We start from the raw sequence: 20,658 nt of genomic DNA, 5'->3' as shown, positions 1-20,658 counted from the left end.
TGTGGCTATCACCAGATTGCAGTCAGCATATGCCAGAGGCTCTACTGAAATGGGGCGGCCACCCCAGTTCTGCGAGCACTTTGTCCTCCAGCTGAGGAGGCTCTTACAGGTACCATCATTCCATACTCCTGGGGGCTTAGAGTATGTGACAGGTATCCCCGGTGGGCAGGGCCTATACACCAGGATTTGCTCTGGCCAGACACATGGTGGAAAATGGGTTGTGTTACCACACCTGCTCCCATGCTCCCTGAGGCAGCAGAGGTTCAGGGTGGATCAGTGTGTAGTCAGGCTGCTGCCTGGCCAACGTGTCCCCCAAATTCCCTCCACGTGCCCCCTTACAGCTCTCAAGGCCTGTCTCTTGTGTAGGTGGCTGGTGTCCAGGGCTCTCTGCCCATTGCATGGGTGGCTTCTGACCCTGCCAGCCCTTTCTTGCCAGCACTGCCCTGCTGAGTCCCATCTGCCCCATACCCCCAATACAGTACACTCATGACAAACACACACAAAGTGTGTGTAGGTTGTGTCACATGCCTCCATTTCCCATCATGTCACAGGATGGGTTCAGTGCGTCAGGAGGACATGTTAGTATTTGTTGCTTGCTGTTCTCTTGAATAGAGACAAGGGGTTGCCATGTTTTCTCCTGGGCCACCATCCTATGATCACATGAGGCCACCATTCTGGCTTGGGAGTGGTCAAGGTGGGGCTCTGGCCAGCAGGAAACTGCATCAGGAAGCCCCCTGACTCCAGAGGTAGCCATTCCAGTTCCCTGTCCTGCCGGGGACACTGGCCATGCTGGGGCCTTGGGGTTGTCTTCCTCTGCAGCCGTGGAATGGTTGGGGAGCTAGAATGGCTGCTGTCTGCGAAGGACTGGTCCTCCTCTGACCCCTCCCAAGTGAGTATGAAGTGAGTTTCCTGTGGGCCCTTGCTGCAGGGTGGTTTCTGCACTATTTGGCTCCCAGGAAGACCAGGGGGCCCTCACTCAGGACCATGATTGGCCACGGAGGAGCTGGGGGGTGTGGCAGATAGGTGCTGGGCAGATGAAGGTGGCTGACAGAGTGCATTTGCTACCTGTGGGAAGGTAGACAGATGTGTGTTGTTAGGTATAAGCTGTGGATATCCAGCACATCACAGCATCCTTCCAGCATGGAACAGTGAAAGCCTCGGTGCAGATTTAAGTGGCAGCAGCTGAAGCCCTTTCAGCTGGAACAAATCTGGGTTCGTTATTTTCTGCTGTCAAATAGCAGCTCTGGCAAATCCTAAATGTTGTCTGTGGATTTAGCAACTGGGTAGACTTTCAGTAATTCCAGCAGCTCACATGTCTATGCCAACGCCTATTAGTCACACTTCGGATCCTGCTCCTTTCCCAGCCATGCCATTGCCTGCTAGGTCCCGTGAATGTGCTGGTGAGACCCCAAGCATGCCCAGGCTCTGGGGATGCTGGAGATGCTGGCTCACCTTGGCAGACAGCGGGGCACTCTGAACCCCACCTCATGCATGCTCATGGAAGTACATACTAGGGTTGGGGCCCTGAGCAGCTGGCTGGAAGTGCATCGTCTGTTTTGTTACTGTGGCTTATCTAGGGGATGCTGGCTGAGATGCTTCCCTGGGGAACCATCAAGATTACCATCTTCTTCTCTTCTCTTGGCTTGGTGCACTTTTGGATACCTGGGCCTGGCAGGTGTGACCCTGTGCCATGGACTCCTGGAGTTGAGTTGGGCCATCAGTGGAAGCTCAGCATCACAGTGGGACCTTAACTGCAACCCCAAGTGGGTAACTGCCCTGCCTTATCTGAGGTCTTATCCCCTGCCCAGGAGCACTTTGCTTTCTCCCAAGAGAAGCAGCATCCACTACTCTGCAGAGACGTGAGGTCTTCCACATCCAGCTGGTCACTGTGCAGCCCTTCTCCCAGATCCTCCTCCTCCACCTACTGACCTGGATAGATACAGCAGGCCAGTGAGAGAGGAAGGTGGCCTGCTGTGGACCCCAGGACCAACGACAAGAGGTCCTTTGCCATTTATGCATCCAGGAGGAACCTCAAGATTGCATATCCAGAACCAGCTACAGACACAGAAGTCTGTAGTAAAAGCTGGACGTAAGGGAGAGGCAGCCAAAGTGCAGGGAAAGCTTTGTGATTGTGTCCACCTGACTGGCTGTGTGCCAGGGAAGGAGATGCCCCTCTTCCCTGCCCACAAAGGGACACAAGCAGCAGCACATGGTCCCCACCAGTGCTGTGTGGCAGGGCTGGAGCCAGCTGTAATCCTTGCTCAGCTGAGGTAGATGCTGCTCTGACTGTCCTGCCACAGTGAGGTCAGCTGCTGAGCAGGGAGCAGAGCCTCCACCACACCCTCATTGGAGAGGCAGAGCAGGATGGTGGGGTAAGGAAGGAACCAGTGTCAGAGGTTTCCACCCACTGGCATGAGGCCATGGGAGGTGGCCCTGGTTTCCCCACCTCTGATGTCAGCCAGACACTGAGGGAAGCTGGGCTCATGCCCACCTGTCTGCAGGGACTCCACTTTGCTGGGATATGTCCATGACTAGCAACACTTCCTCCTGCCCCTGTCTGGCCTGGTCACATGGAAATGTTCCAGGCACCAGAATCTCCGAACACCGAGTGGGAATAGCTGAGTGGAGACATGGGCAGATGCACACCTGTGCCCAGGATGCCTGCCAGCACTCTTCACAGCTGGCTGGACTAGGGAGCAGCTAAGATGCAGAACTAATTGAACGTCACTGTTGCCTGACAGGGCCTCGCCAGCGTTTGCAGAGACTCTCTGCGTGGGTTCCTCACATCCACCTGGGGCGACTGCTATGACCAGCCATTTCTTTGGCCATAAAACAAACCTTAGCAAAATTAAAGGAATCAAATCATACAGAGTGTATTCTCTGGCCACACTGAACTCAAACTGAAAGTCAATAACAGAAAAACAACAGGAAAATCTCTAAACATTTGGAAATTAACAACATGTTTCTGAATTGCTTGTGTGTCAAAGAGGGAGACTCAAAGGAAGAATAAACACAACTGAGCAATAATGAAAATACACATATCACAACTGTGTCAGACATGTCTAGCCCAGTCCCATGAGAAACACTCAAAACACTTAAGTTTGCACTAGAGGACAGGAGAAGTCTCTTAACTCATGTCCCCACCTTACAAACCTGAAAAGAGCAAAAGAAGCTCATAATCAGAAAGAAGGAAATAATAAAGAGCACAAAGTAATGAAACAAAGAAAAATAAGAGAGAAAATTATTGAAATAAAGAGCTGGGTTTTTTTTTTTTTGACATAAATTCCATAACATTGATAAACTTCCAGCAAAGTTGACAAGTACGAGAAACTACAAGATACAGTTCATTAGTATCAAGAATGAAGACTGGCCCTTAAGGTAGGGTCTGCAGCAGCTGAGGGATATTCTGAACATGTGACAGCTTCCCACTTTTAGATTATTTACTTAGAAGATGTAGACCAATTCCTCAAAACCCCCAAACTACCAAAACTTAACCAAGATGAAACAGACTATCTGAACAGTCTTACACACATTAGAAAACTGAAGTCCTAATTAAAATGCTCCCAAGAAAGGTATCTCCAGGCCCATATGGTTTCCCTGGAGAGTTCTGCTGAGTGACTACAGAATCACTGACATCAGTGTAACACAGCCTCTCGCAGAAGATAGACAAGGTTGCTGAAGTAGAGGATAGGGGAGCCTGTGTGTGCCAAAGGACCGCACAGCACAGCACAGCACAGCACAGCACAACAGCCCCCTGGTGTCAGGATGAAGCCATATCTTGTGGTGGGGCTGTGTGTGAGCCAATGAACCCAATGGTGTGGACCACTGGGTGTCAGCTCCCTGGTCTGGATACTTCTGTGGACTTTGTTGGCATCAGAGGAGCCAAAGTGAGACAGCAGGGGACTCCTTTCTTGCAGATTCCTGTGAATCATCTTAATTTCTAAACCCACTGCCTTCCAGCATCCTAAATCCATCCTTTCCTCCTTCCCAGAGTCACTCCCAGGGACTCGTCCCTGATCTGAGCGGGGTAAAAGCTACTTGGCTTGCCACCCTTTGTCAGGAACCCAGCTCTTTGGGGTCATTACTACTCCCCCACCTACTTACTTCTTGACCTCTGAAGTTTTTTGATGCTGTCCCTTTCATTTTCTTTGTCTTCAGGCATAGGCCTCGGAGAAATGAGAAATCCTTCACTCCTGCTTCTGAGGCATTTTGAGGGGAGAGCTGCAACTGCATGTGCTGTCTGTAGCTCAAGCCTTTGTTTTTCCACTCATAAATATTTTTTAAAAGTTGTTTGAAGCCTGTTTCCCCATTTTATAACAGAAACACTTTCTGTGCTTTCGTAGCTCTTCTGTGAGTGTTAATGTGGTTTCTCCATCATACAGTTTCTCCGTCAATGTGCTCCTGGCGCTTGAGTGATTTCGAGCTCCAGCAGGAAAACTTAAGCAGGAGCGACATGCACATCTTTGTGGACGTACGGTCAGCAAGTTCAGCTCCTATGCAAGAGAACTTTTTGTCTCCGAAGACTGAGCTCATTTGCCTGTGGGAATCTGGTCATATCCAGGCTTCTGGTCCACTCTGCTTCTAACAGTGCTAACGATTACTTGCTGTGCGGTTTTAGTAAAGGCTGCTCAGGTTTACTGCATGCTCACTGCCACCTGGCTGAGCACTGTGTGCTGTCTGTGTTCTCACAGCATCTCAAGACGGTTCCTTTAGGTGCCGTCTTACTGAGGCTGGAGTTCCACAGTGGCATCTTCTGTAAGGTGCGGTGTAAGGAGCAGTGCCAAGGATGGGTGGGGGCAGTCCTGTGAAATGTGTCATCTTCAGAGTGTTAAAAAATTGTCAAAGCAAATAACAGGCTGCACCCTCATCACGTCTATGCCATTCTGAAGAATACTGGTCATCAGACCCCAGGAGCCTGTCCTCCCACCTCAGTACCCCTCCACACCCCTGTGCACAGCTACATTCTGACACGTATGTGCCAGAGCCCATAGTCATCATCAAAGTAAGGATAGGACATATCCCAAGAGCTTACTTTAAAAAATTATTCTACAGGAAAATTTCCTGTAGTTTACAATTCTATGGATTTTAATCACCCTATGATCAGGAAATAAGATAATTTCATTACCCCCCAGGCCCTCTGCTCACCCTTTAAGCTCACCCCACACATTCCTGCCCCTGCCCACTACCATGCTGCACCCTGCCCTGTGACCTCTGCTTAGCACAAGTGCCCTGATGGGGCGTCCCCTAGTGTGTCATCCCTGGAGCCTAGTGCCCTACCAACCCTACCCAGGGAGTTGTCCTTGTGGTTCTGTGAGGAATTCCACACTACCTGATCCCTGTGGCTCTGCAGGAAGTCTTGGGACCAGGAAGCAACTTTGCTGTTCTTTTCCTAGATCCTGCTGCCTCTGATGTCTCAACATTATGTATTCCTGCCCCCGAACACAGACGTCTTTGCCTTATTTGGGTTTTCTTTAATTTCTTTTAACAATGTCTATTATTTTTAGGGTGTACTGTTGTACCTCCTTGGGTACATTTATTCCTAAGTATTTTGTCATTTTGGATGCTATTGCAAATGGAATTTTTAAAAATTCCCTTTTCACATTGCTAGAATAAGGAAATACTACTAAGTTTTCATGGTTCATGTGTCTTGCCATTTTGTTGAATGTATTGTTTTTTGCTTTTTTTTGTAGATTCTTTGGACTGTTTGTGTGTCATCTGTGAATAGGAGGAATGTACTTCTTTTACAGTTTGGGTGCTTTTTATTTCTGTATTTTACCTTTCTGTATTCTGCTCTAGCTGTAGTGAATAGAAGCAGTGGAAGCAGGCCTTTTAGTCTTATTCCTGATCTGAGGGATGAAGCTTTCAGTTTTTTACTGTTGAGTTGATGTCAGCTATTTTTTTCCCATGTCTGTTGGGTAGCTCCCTCCTTTTCCTGCGTGTTGCATCTGTCATGAACGGTGATGGATTTAGTCAAGTGCTTTTTCTGCCCCGATGGAAATGAGTACATCAGTGGTTTTCCCACCTTCTGTGAATGTGGGATATTACCCTGATAGGTTTCTGGGTATTGAGACCACCTTGCAATCCTGGTAATAGTGTAGGGCAGTAATAGTGAACCTTTTAGAGACTATGTGCCCAAACTGCAACTCCAGACCCTTTTATTTATTGCAAAGTGCCAACACTGCAATTAAACCCGAGTACTGAGATTTTACTTGAGAAAAACAACTGTTATCCAATGCTCAGCTGCTGGAACAACTTGACTCTCAGGCTGACAGAGGGCTCATAGGTTCACCACCACTGGTATAGAGTGCTTCAGTGAACTCTGGGGGCCAAGTGTATGCACATCAGTGTCCTAGGGGGTGTTTCCTTGTAGGTTCTGTGGCTTGGGTATCCACCCAGCAGTGTCTCAGAGTAAATGAGAAAAGACTTTGTCCTCCTCAGCTTTTAGAAGAGTTTGTTTATTCTTTACATGTTTGTTACCAGTGAAGCCACTTTGTTGGGAGGTTTTTTTGTTACTAATTTAGTCTCCTTGTTAGGGATATAGTCAGACTTTTTATTTCTTCTTGTGCTTTGGTAGTTTGTGCATCTCTAGGAATTTAGCTAATTTATCCAATTTGTAGGTACAATTGTTTGTGGTTTTCTCTTAAAACCTTTTTTATTTTTGTGAAATCAGTAGCAATGTCTTCTTTCTCGTTTCTGAATTTCATAATTGGAGTCTTTTTGTGATCAGTCTGGGTAAAGGTTTGTCAGTTTTATGGATCTTTCAGTTCATCATCTTTTGGTTTTGCTTTCTTTGTTGCTTTTCTGTTCTCTGTTTCATGTCTCTAATCCTTTTTCCTTTCTGTCTTTGAGCTTAATGGGCCCTTCTTCTGGTTTCTTAAGGCATACTATTATTGATTTGAGATTTCTTTTTCATTGTAGGCATTTATAGCTGTATGCATCCGTCTTGCTTTTTCTCTCCAGGTACCTGCTAATTTCCCTTGTGATTTCTTTGACCTAATAGTTGCATAAGAGGATGTTGTTTAGTTTCTACCTACTTATGAGCTTCCTGGTTTTCTTTCTGCATTTGAGTTCTAATTTCATTAATTGCATTAATTCCATTAAATTAATAAATTTACCTTATTATAGCTTATTTTGTGAGCTTGGATATGGTCCCTTTTGGAAAACATTTCACATGCACTTGAGAAGAATGTGTATTCTGTTGTGTCTATGTTGCTACAATCTAACTGGCTTATTGAGTTGTTCAGTTCCTCTGCCTCTTGGTTGAAGTTCATTCCTTTTTATATCTTGAAAATATTTCGTTGTGTGTATGTTTCAGTTTTGTTTCATGGTAAGAACACTTAAAACCTACTCTCTTTGCAGTTTTCAAGTATGTGGTAACATTATTAACTGTAGTCACCATGGAGACTATACATCAGTGATGTACACACAATAGCGCTCTTGAATTAGTGAGACATGGTGATGATACCTGTAATCCCAGCTACAAGGGAGACTGAGGAGGAGGATCAAGAATTTGAGGCCATCCTGGGGAACATGGTGAGACCCTATCTCAGAAAAAGAACAAAATAAAACAAAGCCCAAAACCTGAAGATACGTTGCTTATTCCTGCTCTGTGGCTGACATTTTGTATCCTTTAACCAGTGTCTCCTCATCCCTTTACCCAGCCCCTGATAATTGCAACTCTGTACCCTGCTTTTGTGAATTCACCTTTTTTTAGATTTACATTGTGTGTGTGTACCCTGTTTTGTTTGCCCATTGTCTTGGTTATTTTTCTCATTGCTGAGACAAAATACCTGATGCCCAAAATTAAGGAAGGAAAGGTTTATTTAGCTCACAGTCTGTGGAGGTTTCAGTCCACCCTGGGCTGTCTCCAAGGCAGACTGGCACATGGCACAGGGCAACAGTTCATGGTGGCAGAACACAGCAAAAGCAACAAGAGCAAAAGGGAAGAGGGTGGCAAGCAGCCTCTTTCCCTCTCTTACATTGTATGCAAACTACCCACGCAAGGGCGGGTGTAGCACTCACATCCATAATCCCAGCATTGGACCATGGATTAATCATAAACTCTCGAAGCCCACCCCATGACTGCATGAGGCTTTGAAGGGACATCCAGACACAAACCATAACATTCCACCCCAGGCCCCACAAAGATGTGCATACCTTTATACAAGAGGCATTTTAGTCCATCTCTAAGAGTTGTCAAAGTCCTAACAGTTTCAGCATTGCTGAAGAGTACAAGCCCCAAGTTTCCTCTGAGATGTAAGGCAAACTCTTAGCTGTGAGCCCCTGTACAAATGAAAACAAAGTTAAACACTTCAACATTCAATGGTACAAGATAAACATTACCATTCCAAAAGGTACAAACTGGGATACAAACGTTGGGACCAAAGCAAATCCAAAATCCAGCAGGAAAAACATTAAGTCCTGTAGTTCTATGCAGAGCTTTCAAAGAAATCTGTGATAAATTGTGAGCTCCAAAGAGCTTGCATGACTTCATGCCTGTGGAACTTACGGTGGTTGTAGCTCCCATGGCTTCTCTTTGGGGCCTGCTTTGCCCCCTCCTTGCAGCTTTCCTCAGACAATCCATGATCCTGGCTTTTCCAAACTTCTCGGGTGTCCACTGCCCTTTAGGTTTCTCACTCACAGCCCTTTTGGGGCCACACTGCCTGGCCATCCAGGCCTTCTGAAATCTAGGTGGAAGCCTTCGTAACCTCAGAACTCTTACATTCTGTATGAACCTAAAACCAGTGCCACATGGATGATACCAAGGTCTGCTGCCCACTGGAGCAGTAGCCAAGCTTTCTTCTTTCTTGGCCATAAGGGTTGAGTGCCTGGATCTCTGAGCACTCTGAATCCAATTCTGAGGAACAAATTCTCTACGCCACTGCAATTCTGGAACCTGGTGAGGCGGCTGCCATTCTGGAAAACGGTGCTTTGCGGCTTTCTCCTTAAAGCAAAGTCTTTCATCTTGTTAGGTTTGAGGCTGCAAAGGGGTGGAGACTTAATGCTTCTTGTGATGCCCTCAGGCCATCTTTTGTGTTTTCCTGTTCCTTCTTAGCAATTGAGATCTCCTCAACCCTATATTTGCGGTCCACAGCTTTACTGGAACTTCCTTCCTGGCCAAACTCACATTTTAAATCATCCTGCTTGGCTCTTTGCTTTTGATTCTCAACATAAATCTGGCTAAAAGCCCCTAATAATAGCCATACCACTGCCTCAACATTTAACTGCCTTGAAATTTCTTTTGCCGGATTAATTAGTCCAACACCCTTATTCTCAGTCTTAGGCAAAGTCTCTGGACACAAGCAAAATGCAGACCAACTTCTGCCAAAGCATAATATACTACCTGGGATCCATCAGCCAGTGCAGTCCTTCTCAACTGAAGCCTCCTCTGAGCTTCAACTTAACCAGTAGCATTTCCATTGGTACTCTGATTTTCCAGGCTCCAAATAGAATTTCCAATATAGTTTGCAGCATACAAGGGCTACCTCTTTGGCTAGTCTCTCAAAACTTCTCCAAATTAATTCTAAAGGTTCTTAAGTCACATAGCCAGGCAACATCACAATAACCCTACTCCTGGTACCAATTTTGTTGTGCTTTGGGGTTTTTGCAAGGGAAACAATATAATATAGGACACATATTTTATAAGATTATTTATAATAGTCACTTGAAGAATCATATACAAGAGAGTGCAGAAATCTGTCCACACACTGAAAACAAGAGAATCCAACTAAGGGCCTGGATCCCACGATAATGTCATGCATGAGTTCAATGAAAGACCTAGCGCCCATAACAGTGCCTTCCACAAGTCCAACTGGAGGCCTAGAGCTCATGACAATGTCTCGTGCAGGCCCATTTCAGAGATCTGCACTGGGAAGATCCAAAGGTCAGTGGTAGAATCTAGGAAGTCTGTGCCAGTGGACTGAAGGATCTGTGCTAGCAGGCTAAGAGAACTACACTGGAGCCAGGAAGCAATGCTTAAAATAAGAATCAGAGCTCCCCCTAAAAAAGTACCACAGCCATCCTCAGCAACAGTGAGGCCCTGAGCTCCTCCTATGATGAAGACAGCTGAGTTCCCTTCAGGAAAGCAAACACAGCAAGCTTCTCAAGGAGACTGGCAGTGCACCATCTTCCCCTCGGGAGCCAGGAAGTGACGCTCAGAGTGAGGAGCAGAGCTCCCTCAAAGTGAACCAAAGCTATTCTCAGTGCTAACAAGGTCCCAAGCTCCTCAGAGGACGGAAACTGCCAAGTTCATCAGGAAAGCCAGCATGACAATCACCTCTAAAAGAACCAACAGCTCCTTACAGCTTCTACCAGCTCCCAACAGCCTCTCTACTTCTTCTTCTCCTATTCTGCCTTTTATACTGCTGGCAACAGTCCCCAGGTGGGTCACCCAGCACCACACTTACTCAGACAAGTTGACCACCAGTTATCAATCCACCACATTCATCCATCTATCAGCGAGCACTTGGGTTCTGCCCCTTTCCTCACCATTGTAATAGTGCTGCAGTAAACATGGGAACACAGATGTCTCTTTGGTGTCCTTTGGGTGAATATGCAGTATTAGGGTTGCTGGATCATGCAGGAGTTCTATTTTTAGTTTTTAGAGAAGCCTTTGAACGGTTTCCATCCTGGCTGTGCTGATCTGCATTTATCCACCAACAGTGAAAAGGGAGGGTCCCTTTCCTGGTTCTCTGAATCCTCTCCAGTGCTTAACTGTCTTTCATCTTTTGGATCATTGTCATTCTTACTGTTCTTACCAGGGTGGAGTGATAGCTCATCCTGTTTGTGGTTTGCATTTCTCCAGTGGTTGGTGTTGTAGAGCATTTTCTCTTATACCTGCTGGCCTTCTTCTATAATCTGCAAAGGAAAACCTTTTTCATTCCTGGTATCATTTAGCAATTCTTTCCTTTTTCTGTTTTGTAGAAGTTTACAATTTAATTGGTCTACTTAAAAAACTAGTTCTGGTGGGGGGAGGTTCTTTGATTTTTCTATATTGTTTATCTCCTTCCTATTTCATTAATTTTTGCTTTTTGTTATAACCTTCCCTTCAGCTTGACTTGGGTTTTTATTCCCTTTTTTGCTAGTTTCTCAAAGTGGAAACTTAGATTAATGACTTCAGATCTTTCTTGTTTTCTAATATAATCATTTGATGCTATAAATTTTTCTGTGAACATTGCTTTCAATGCATACACAAGTTTTGATATGTTGTATTCTGTTAAAAATACTGGCAAGTTTTTAAGTCATATATTGTTTTGAGGTGTGTAGGTACATTTTAAAATGTTTAGAGCTTTCCTATTATCTTGCTGTTATTGATATCTGACTAAATTCCATTATAGTCTGTGTGAATATCATTCACACAATTTCAGTTGTTACATTTGCCAGAGTTGATTTAATTCTTCCAGAATGTGGCCTGTCTTGGAGAACATGTCGGTTGTACTAGGCTGGCACATTATATAGATACCTGGTGGACCCGGTGGCCAAAAGCATGGCCAGTGCTGGCTCTGGCTATCCTTGGAAAATGGTTTCAACTCACCAGCTGTTCTTATGGCTTTGTCTCTCTTTCCACTTCTGTCTTTTTCTTTCATGTATTTTTAAATTCTGCTTTTAAGATTTTTTAAATTTAGGGTTATCATATAATCTTGGTGGACTAACCCTTTTACCTGTTTGTCCATCCCCTGCCTCTTTTGAGTGGCAGTTGGCTAATTTAGGCTCATGTCTGTTTTGTCTCATATTATTATCACTGCTCCAAGTGGCTAGCTGGCTCTTCCTCTCTCTACTTTTCTCCTTTCCTGTCTTCATCTGCCTCCTCCTTTCTTGCCACCATACCATTCTGGAATCATTTTTGATTTGTAGGAAAGTGCAAAAGCAGCAGAGAGTTCCCATAGGTTGCTACTTAGTTTTTCGCCCTCAGCATCTGCGTCACCATGCACACTTGCTTGGTTACTGTCAGCTAATCTCCTGCCTCCTTTGGGTCTCCCATCTTTCCATTCATGTGCAGTTCCAGGTACACACTGATCTTAACCATTAGGTCTTCATGTCCCATGCTCTGTGACAGTCTCAGTCTCTCTCAGTTTCTGTAGCCTTGACAGTGCCAGCCCAGTGTCTACGATCTGTGTATGTCTGCTGTGGCTCATAGCTGAGATTGTGGATTTTGGACAGAAGATCAGGGAGGTGAATACCTGTCACTTCACTGTATTAGAGAGCTCATGACAGGGCGAGGCAGCACTATGGATGGATGGTGAGCATGGTGGCCCCATGGAGGTGTTGCTGGCCAACTCCTCTGCAGTGCTGCTCAGCTCCTCTGTGCTGGGGCAAGCCCTGGGGCAAGCACAGCTCTAGCCTGGAGGACAAGTACTGGCCTGTCATGTGGACTCATTGCCATCCTGTTCTCTGTAGATGTTATCCTACTATGTCCACTTTTTTGACAGGGTCTTGCAGTGACAGCATGCAGCCAGGTCACCTTTTAGCCCACCATGGCCATCTCTGCATGTGGTTGCTGCTATTTGTTATTTATTTGCAGTCCTTTGCCCCCTGCCTGTGACTCTCTGCTGGATTATTTCTGTTGAGCAACTTTGGGTGTTCCTTTTTAATGTAGCTCTTTCATGTTTGCAGTTTGGCTTTACATCTGTGCTTGCTCTAGGACTATGGAGAGCGTTCCCCTCCTTGCCACTTCCAGTGGACGTCTTAGCACTTCTGGTCATCTCGCATCAGTGCTCTGCGTCTGCCCACACTGAAAATCTCATCAGATGATGGTACTGTTTTTGTCATCATTTATGAAATGTTTTTAAGCCAGGTATGGTGGCATATGCCTAGGATGGAGGCTAAAGCAGGAGAATTGTGAGATTCTGAGATCCTGCAACTTAAAGTGATGAGGATATAGTTCAGTGCTAACACACTCCTGGGGTCAGTCCCTAGTGTCCTCCCACCCACAGGCACAGTTTTTAAAGAACTCAATGGAAAACAGTGTGTTCTATCTAACAGGTGGCTAGGGCCTATTAGGAGTCTGGGATCAGGAGGAGACTAGTCTGTGTAAGGTCCTCAGTCCACATGTTGTCCTGCCAGGCCACCTGCAGCTTTGCCTGCAACATTGTCCCCACACTGCCTAGTCTTTTGCAAACAGTTCTTTTGGTCAGTATTTCCCAGTGTACATGATATTGTTATTGTAAGTATTTTAAGCAAGATAACAACGCCACATTTCCAGCTGGTTTCCGTATACACACACAGTCACTTGCACTTACCTGCTTTGATTGGCTGTCTTCTGGGGAAGCAATCTGGGAAATCTCCTAGTTTAATAGCATACACAGTATTCCAAAAAGAAGAAATAAGTTTCCAGAATCTTAGGCCAGAACTGATTACTTTGGATCATTTGAGGAAAAACTGTGAACAAATGTGTATACACATACAGCCATGCATTGGTTGGTGAGGGGGTAGGTCTGAGAAGTGTGCCATTGGGCCAAAGGTCATTGTGTGAACAACACGGGCTGTGTTTATGCGAACTGAGCCACTCCGCTGTCACTGGATGACACTGTCTGATGGGAGCAACACTTTACAACTGTTGCCCAAGTGTAATATCACATGTGACTATATTTATTCATTCACTCTTGCTGATCTTTCTTTGTAAGAGTTTGCCTGAAAAGGAGGACAGCAAAAGAAAATACCCTGGCTTGGTTTGGTTTGGGCTGGATTGGGTTGGTTTGGTTTTCTGAGTACTAGAGATTGAACCCAGGGCCATCACCCTGAACCACATTCTCAGCCCTTTCTTTTTTGAGACAGCCTCACTAACTTGCTCAGGCTGTGCTCAAATTTTTGATCCTCCCACCTTAGCCTCCCAGAATCCTGGGACTGCAGGAGTGTGCCACCGTGGTCAGCTCAAGTATACCCTTTCAGATGCACAGACCACTGTTATTCATGTGGGTCTGCCCTTTTACAGCAAGGGTAGATTACAGCAGACAGTCACAGTTGTGTGACTCTGCAGATCCATGTAGGAGAAGTGTATTGCTGGCAGCACTGAGCCTCCCTCCCACCTGTGCACAGGTGTTCCTGTCCACACTCAGGGCCATCTCAGCATCCAATAGCACGCTGCAGTTGTCAGTGTGCAGACCTTCTGTGGCCTCGTTGTATTATCTTAGTTTTTATGGTTTTCAATGCATTTGTAAGTGATATTTTCCAGCTATCTTTGTGGTACTGATTTCTCATTTATTTCCAATATAGTAAGAACATACTTAGAATTACTCAATTTCATCTGGGCTATTGAACCTTCTTTTACTGCTTAACATACAGCTGTCTTGGAAAATATTCAGAGAACACTGAGAAGAGAGTGTAACCTGGTCTCACGAACTGAGTACCAGCATAGTTTAGGTCAGGCTGACCGAGAGTGTCAAGAAATCTGCCTGACCCTGGTTTTGGCTGGTGGGTCCATCACTTATGCAGAGGGTGAGGGTGAGGTGACTGTGACTGTAGACTTGGTTTCCCCTTGTTGTCCTGTCCATTTTGCTGTATTTCTTTGCAGCTCTCTAGGGAGCCCTGAGGGGTTCCGCAGTTACCTGCATTCAGTGAGTGCACCTCTCCATTGTTAGGAAATGACCTTCCTGGAGATGGTCTGTGCTCTGGGATTTATTGCCCCCAATTTCTCTTCTTGTCTTCTGTCATTTGATTTTGGTACTAGGACCTTTGGACATGCACAGCCCACCCCACCCCCCTTTTAACACAGATTGATGGTCTCTGCCTTTTAATTGGGGTGAATGGTAGGACTATTTACATTTACTTTAATGTGATTACCACTATCATTAGGTTCTATCTTGCCATCTTACTGTTTTCTTTTCCCAATAGTCTATCTCCTCTTTGCTGCTTTCTTTTCAGTATTTCTTTTTGAAATTAATTGAGGTTTTCGCTTTTGCTGTCTTGGCTGTTAGCCTTTATTTGTTATCTGTGGATTTGAGTGTATGTCCGACACAGAATAGTCCACTGTCAAGCGATGGTATTCCTGGAGAGCACAGCCACTGCACAGCTGATGCCGGCTTCTCCTTGAACTTGATGCTATTGTCATATGTTTTCTTTATATGGTTTCTTAAACTTTCTCAATGTGTTTATTAGTTTTGTCTAAAAGTTGATCACTTAAAAAATACAGCTGGTAACTTAAATATTTTGGAAAGATTTAAATAATATGCAAAACACATGTTCCCCATGTGGCCTATTTTCACTGCTCTTCTCTATGCCTAGGCTATGCTTGTTTCTGCTATCATCTTCCTCCTCCCAATGGGCTTCCCAAAACATGTGTTGGAGAGTCGGTTTGCTGGTGATGAATTCTGTCTTTGTAGGTCTGAAAACCTCTTAATTTTGCTTTTGTTCTTTAAAGGCAGTTTCCTGAGTATAGGATTTAGGTTGGTGCTTCTTAGTTCTCTGTGTGTTTCAGAGCTGTCTCCTGGTCTTTCCAGTGGTACTGTGGGGTGAGAACCTGTGTCTTCTTCAGGAGCTCTGTCTCTGCCTAGTAGTAGTTCCCAGTCCCTGGCTTTTTGCAGTTTCCCTTTACCTGCTGTGGGCCATCACCCTCGTGTTTCTTGTGTTGGGCTCATTGGGGCTCCTGGTTCATTTTTACTGTCTCTAAGTTTGACTTCTGGATAGTTTTCATGCCCTGTGTCCCCTCTGTCCTCAGGGACCCCAGCCTTTGTGCTTCATGAAGCTGTCCAGCTCACTGCTTCTCCTTTCATTTGTAGATTCCGTTTCTTGTCTGCATTTTATTTGGATAGTTTCCACTCCTGTGCATTCCTGTACAGGAAACACTTCTTTTGCAGAGTCTAGTGCACCATTAGTCCTATTCCATGTGGTTTGCTCCCCAACATTGTTGCTTCTGCCTAGAATTTTGACTGAGTCTTTCTGCCTTCCGTATGTGTACTTTACTGGTTTGTTGTTCCAATAGTCTGAATAGTCCTTTTATTGGCCTTGCTTGCCAGTTTTAATGCCAGTGCAGCTTGCGGGAGGTTTTAGCTGGTTATCACCCTCACTGTGGGCCAACTTTTTCTGCTTTTTTCACGTGGTAATTTTTGCTTGGATGGCAGGTGTTATGAACTTCAGCTTGTTGAGTTCTGGATAATTTTGTACTCACATAAATATTCTTGATCATTTTTCAGAGATGTGGTTCAGTTTCTTGGAAAGAGTGTGGTGCTTTTGAGTCACGCTTTGTTACTTGCCAGGCTGTCCTGGCACAGGTCTGTCTGCCCACTATGAGTCAAGACCTTCCCAAATCATAAGACCTTGTCAGGTGGCTCAGACAGCTGCCCAGGGTGACCTGTGTCCACCACCATAAGCCTTGACAGACCTTTTGATTTGTTAACCATGTGGATATTTCGTATTTTAAAAAATAAGCTTAGTAACAAAGACAAGAATAGTTTCTTATGGCAAGCTGGAGGCTGCCGTGCTCCTACCTCAGCCAAGGGTCTGTTTTGCCCTCCAGACTGCAAATCAGCCAGCATCCATGTTTGTTGCTCATCTCAGGGCCTCTTCTTAGGCCCCCAGTTGTCAGCTCCACCCTGCCCCACACTGGGGAACCCTTTATCTCTTTGATGACTCCTTGGGGGTAATTTTCCTCTCGGTATCTTCTCCTATGTGTGGTCACATGCTCCAAGGGTATGGGATGTGGGACCCAATGGATCCCCATAGGCCCTTCCTCTTGTCACTTTTTCCTTGTGCCTCTAGCCAAGCTGTGAGTAGAGAAGACTAGCTGGTGGCAGACCCACCTGTCCGAGCCGCAGTGTGCCTATGAGATGGTGTACTTTCTCTTGACGCCAGTCCTAGACTTCTTGAGCCTTGCCTTCAGCTCTTCAGTGGCCCATAGGCTCTAGTGGCTCCCTTGTCATATCTCACTTGCCTTACAGGTTGAAGGTTGAGGAGTTGGAGGGGGAGCGGAGCCGCTTGCAGCAAGAAAAGAACATGCTGGAAATGCAGCTGGAACGGCGCACTCTGCAGGTAGGCACTGGGGCGGCTCTGGGGAGGTGCATCTTGCCTTGGGTCTAATCACCACTTCCTGCCTGAGAACATCCTGTTTGTCACCAAACCAGAGACTTGCTCCTGCACACCCACCCTTACCTGGCCATGTCTTGGAGTCCTCCTCTGGCCCTTGGTTCTCTCATTTTTCTGGGCTGATTGCAGTCCTTGGAGCCCTGGCACCAGGCATGCAGAGTGAGCTCACAGGTTCAGAGCCTGGGGGTGAGGGGTCTCCTCCATGTGGCTCTGAGTTTGCAGGCCCTGCATCGGCCTACCATCTTGAAATTGGACTGCTGTCTGCATCACTTTGGTTGACTTTCTTTTTAGTTTTCATCCTGCCAATTTAAATTGTTCTCCAGCAGGAAACCCACAGGGTTGAGATTACCCAGTTTTCAGACAGGTCATTGACTTTATCTTGGCACCTATTAGAGGCAATCGCCCAGCTCCTGGTGATGGGAGAGGTGACAGCTTTGATGCAATGAGGTGCTCTGAGCTGTAGCTGGACTGTGTACTGGCCCTAGAACCTGTCATGTAGCACTGTTGTAATTGGGCTACAGTCCTCGGCTGGGGGCTGGAGGGTAGATCCTGGCCCTGGGCTGTGGGCCTTGTCAGGGCAGGTTGAATGCCTTTCTGCTTGGCTAGTTGAGCAGAACTGGGGCTCACAGCAGACTGGGGTGTCATATATCCCCGCCAGCACCCCTTGTCCTTTTTGTGGCTCTGGGCTATTCCACTGCAACCTCCAGTGGCCTCTGAGAGGCTGTTGAGGAGCAAATTAGATGAGGGGTGCAGCTGAGTGCCTGCCTGGCACTTGTGCACACTCAGTGTACATTGGCACTCCATCCTCTGCTTGTGGGGTGCTCTGGGCATCCTCACTATGGGGGGGACTGCACATCAGCTGGGACATGACATATGCTCTCTGTGCCTGTGGGTCAACAGGAGAGTGGAACTAGCAAGGTGTGCCATCTCTCTCCCACACACCTCCAGGAGGGCCCTTGGTGGGGTGGGCCCTTGCCCGGATAGGGGGCACCGCTCAGAGCTTAGGGACTGGTTCCTGGCCTGAAGGCCAGCGTGCTGCACACCCTGCTCTTCACATGAGTGTTAGCACCTGTTCTGTGTACCTGCACATCTGTAGTGGAGTGGGGCCCCACAAGCAGACAGGGACAGTGGCCACACAGGGCTGAGCACATATGAGAGCGGTGCCCCAGTGTGGCTGAGAGGAGAGAGCACTGGGTAGTGGCCCTGGAGAGCAGTGTCTGTTCCATGAGGCGACACTGAAGGCCAGCCAGCAAGGGGATGACTGTGCCCAGGCAGCATGGAGGAAAGGAGCTCAGCTCCAGGCATGAGGCAGGGAGCAGCTGAGGCTTTGACCTTGCAGTGATGGGAGCTTCTAGAAAATCTGCCAGCTGCAGTGATGCTCCTGGAAGTGGGTTTCCCAGAACTCACTGGGGAAGATAACTGCACAGGCCCCATTGGTAGCTCAGCTGGCCCAGGGTACTGGCATGCCGTTGTGCAGGCTCCCTCTGCCTGTTTCTGGGCCAGGTTGCCTATGGCCCTGCAGCCCTGCTCTCTTCCCTCCCTGGAGGCCATGGCAAAAAGCCTGACTCCATTCATTGCCCAGAGTGCCGAGCTGCCTTCTTCTCCCTGGCAGCACCGGAGCTCAGCCAAACTCCAGAGGCTCCCAGGGCCGTAGCTACCCTTGATGAGTGCATTCAGGAAGGCTGGTAGTGGTCCAAGCCCCCAGCCCATAGCTGGCCATCTCCACTGTGCTGGGCAAGGTGCTATAGCCCATTTCCCTGGTGAGGAGACCTTGCCCAGAAGCTGAATGCTGTGTTTCTCCCTCTGTGTTGCAGCCCGGTCCCCTCCTCTCTCTCACCCCTGTAAGAGCACCTCCCGTGAGGGTAGCCTGGCAGCAGCTATGGCCTGGGCAGCCCAAGTGTCATCCCCAGGTCGTCGGCCTCAGTTCCAGGGCCACACCCCCCTGCCAGCACAGGCAGTCATGGACCCCTCCAGCTGGGCTGCTCTACATAATCCAAGCTGTGGTCATGCTTGGGCCAGTGAGAGGTTTACACCAGGGTGGCACTGGTGAGGGACAACTCCTGCTTAACTCCAGCACCAGAGCTGGCCCCTTGTCTTTCCTTCCCTTGGACTCTGAAGATGCCTCTCCCTGAGCCACAGTGCAGAGCACTGTTGATGATCAAAGAGGTGGTTCCCACTGAGCAGATGGTAATGTAGGTTCTCTCGGAGACTGGTTCTCGCAGAATGGGAGGAAGGTAGTGTCTGGCTCAGGGAGACTGGATTTTCCACCTGAGCCCTCAACAGTTTCTTCATAAAATTGAGGCAGTTGCCACATGAGAGGGCTTAGGGAGATCACACGCTAGGATTTTACTGCCACCCCTGGTCATAGCAGGTACTCAATAAATGCTCCTGTCTACTGGCTCTCCCCACTTTTTCCATCATTGAGGGCAAAGATCTTGTCCCCATGACATTTCTGTCGTAATCCTGGACACCTCAGGTCCTCAGGAAGCAGGCCCAAAACACTGTCCTGAGTGCTGGCCTGGGGCCTTTCTTGGGAGCTTGGCCACAGTGCCTGGGAGCCCAGGCCTTCTCCATGCAGACCTCAGACCTGCAGGACAGAGAGCCCAGCGGGCAGCATGTCCTCACTGGAGTGCCTCTCCTGCCACGCTGTCTCCTGTTCTGCTCCCTCCTTCCCTCTGGAGGAGGAGAGTATCTTCAAGTCGGCGCTTCAAGGAAGATTGATTAAAATCAGCTGCAGCTCGGCTTAATTGGGAACATATGCTTGGAGAGGGAGCTTGACTAGTTAGAATTTTTTGTAATTAGTTCGCAGCTGGTTGGTGAGGAAGCGGAACTCCAGTTACCTCTTGGAGCTGGGTGTGGGCGCATGCGTGTGCTCGAGGGAGACAGGTCATCACAGTGACCACAGTGACACCATCCTTTCTGGGTCTGCCCGAGGGTCATTGGCATTCCCACACCAGCTGGGGGGACTTGTGCATTCCTAACGTAGTTGGAGTAGGAGTAGGGGGTTTGGGGATTGCCTGCATGGCAGGACCTCCACGAGGTGGATGGCAAGCCCAGGACCTGCAAGCTGCTGCCCTCAAGCTGCATGGACTCTCAGTGGTGGGGAAACTGAGGCCCCCAGTTAGCTGGCACATGAAGGGTGACCTGAGTCCTTCCTTCTTAGAGGTGTAAGCATGTGGCAGTGTTCTCATATAGACTGAAGTGGGCAGACCCCATGGAATCTCACCCTGTAGCTCCACACTCCAGTTCCAGGGCTCCTGGTACAGCCACAGTCCTTGTCCCCTCACTGCCTGACTAGGGTGCTGGTCCTCCTGTCCTGGGCCTCTGGGCCAGTGGTCCCATCCCAAGCACTGGCCTGGGACCAAAAGCCAAGAACATGGTTGAGTGTAGCTGGGCCCCAGTATCCCCTGTCCTGCCTTTCATCCCAGCACCCACACTGCCAGGGACCCTTCTCGTAGCACTGACCCTCCTCATAGATGTGCTTCTTGAGGATGTGGGTGTTCCTGCAGCCCATCTTTGGTCCCTCCAGGGCCCCACACATCCTGGATCTTTTTTTTTTTTTTTTTTGGTTTTTCTCCGGTACCGGGAACCGAACTCACGACCTTGCGCATGCCAGGCAGGCGCTTTTGCCGCTGAGCTAAA

At 47.6% G+C, this 20,658-nt stretch overlaps 1 protein-coding gene across 8 annotated transcripts in view; it reads left to right on the top strand.

Annotated features, from left to right (window-relative positions):
* The window catches only part of Mad1l1 (MAD1 mitotic arrest deficient-like 1 (yeast)), a 331,751-nt gene that overhangs the window by 210,344 nt on the left and 100,749 nt on the right, over nt 1–20,658 (top strand). For all 8 annotated transcript variants that reach the window (XM_013521213.1, XM_005397818.2, XM_005397819.2 and 5 more), the window contains one exon: nt 16,872–16,962. In XM_013521213.1, coding sequence (XP_013376667.1) covers nt 16,872–16,962 — 91 coding nt within the window. The remainder of the gene's footprint in view (nt 1–16,871; nt 16,963–20,658) is intronic.

The sequence above is a fragment of the Chinchilla lanigera genome, unplaced genomic scaffold (assembly GCF_000276665.1).
Source record: "Chinchilla lanigera isolate Chin_1 unplaced genomic scaffold, ChiLan1.0 scaffold00059, whole genome shotgun sequence".
Taxonomy (NCBI): domain Eukaryota; kingdom Metazoa; phylum Chordata; class Mammalia; order Rodentia; family Chinchillidae; genus Chinchilla; species Chinchilla lanigera.
This window is presented reverse-complemented; position numbering and strand designations above follow the sequence as displayed.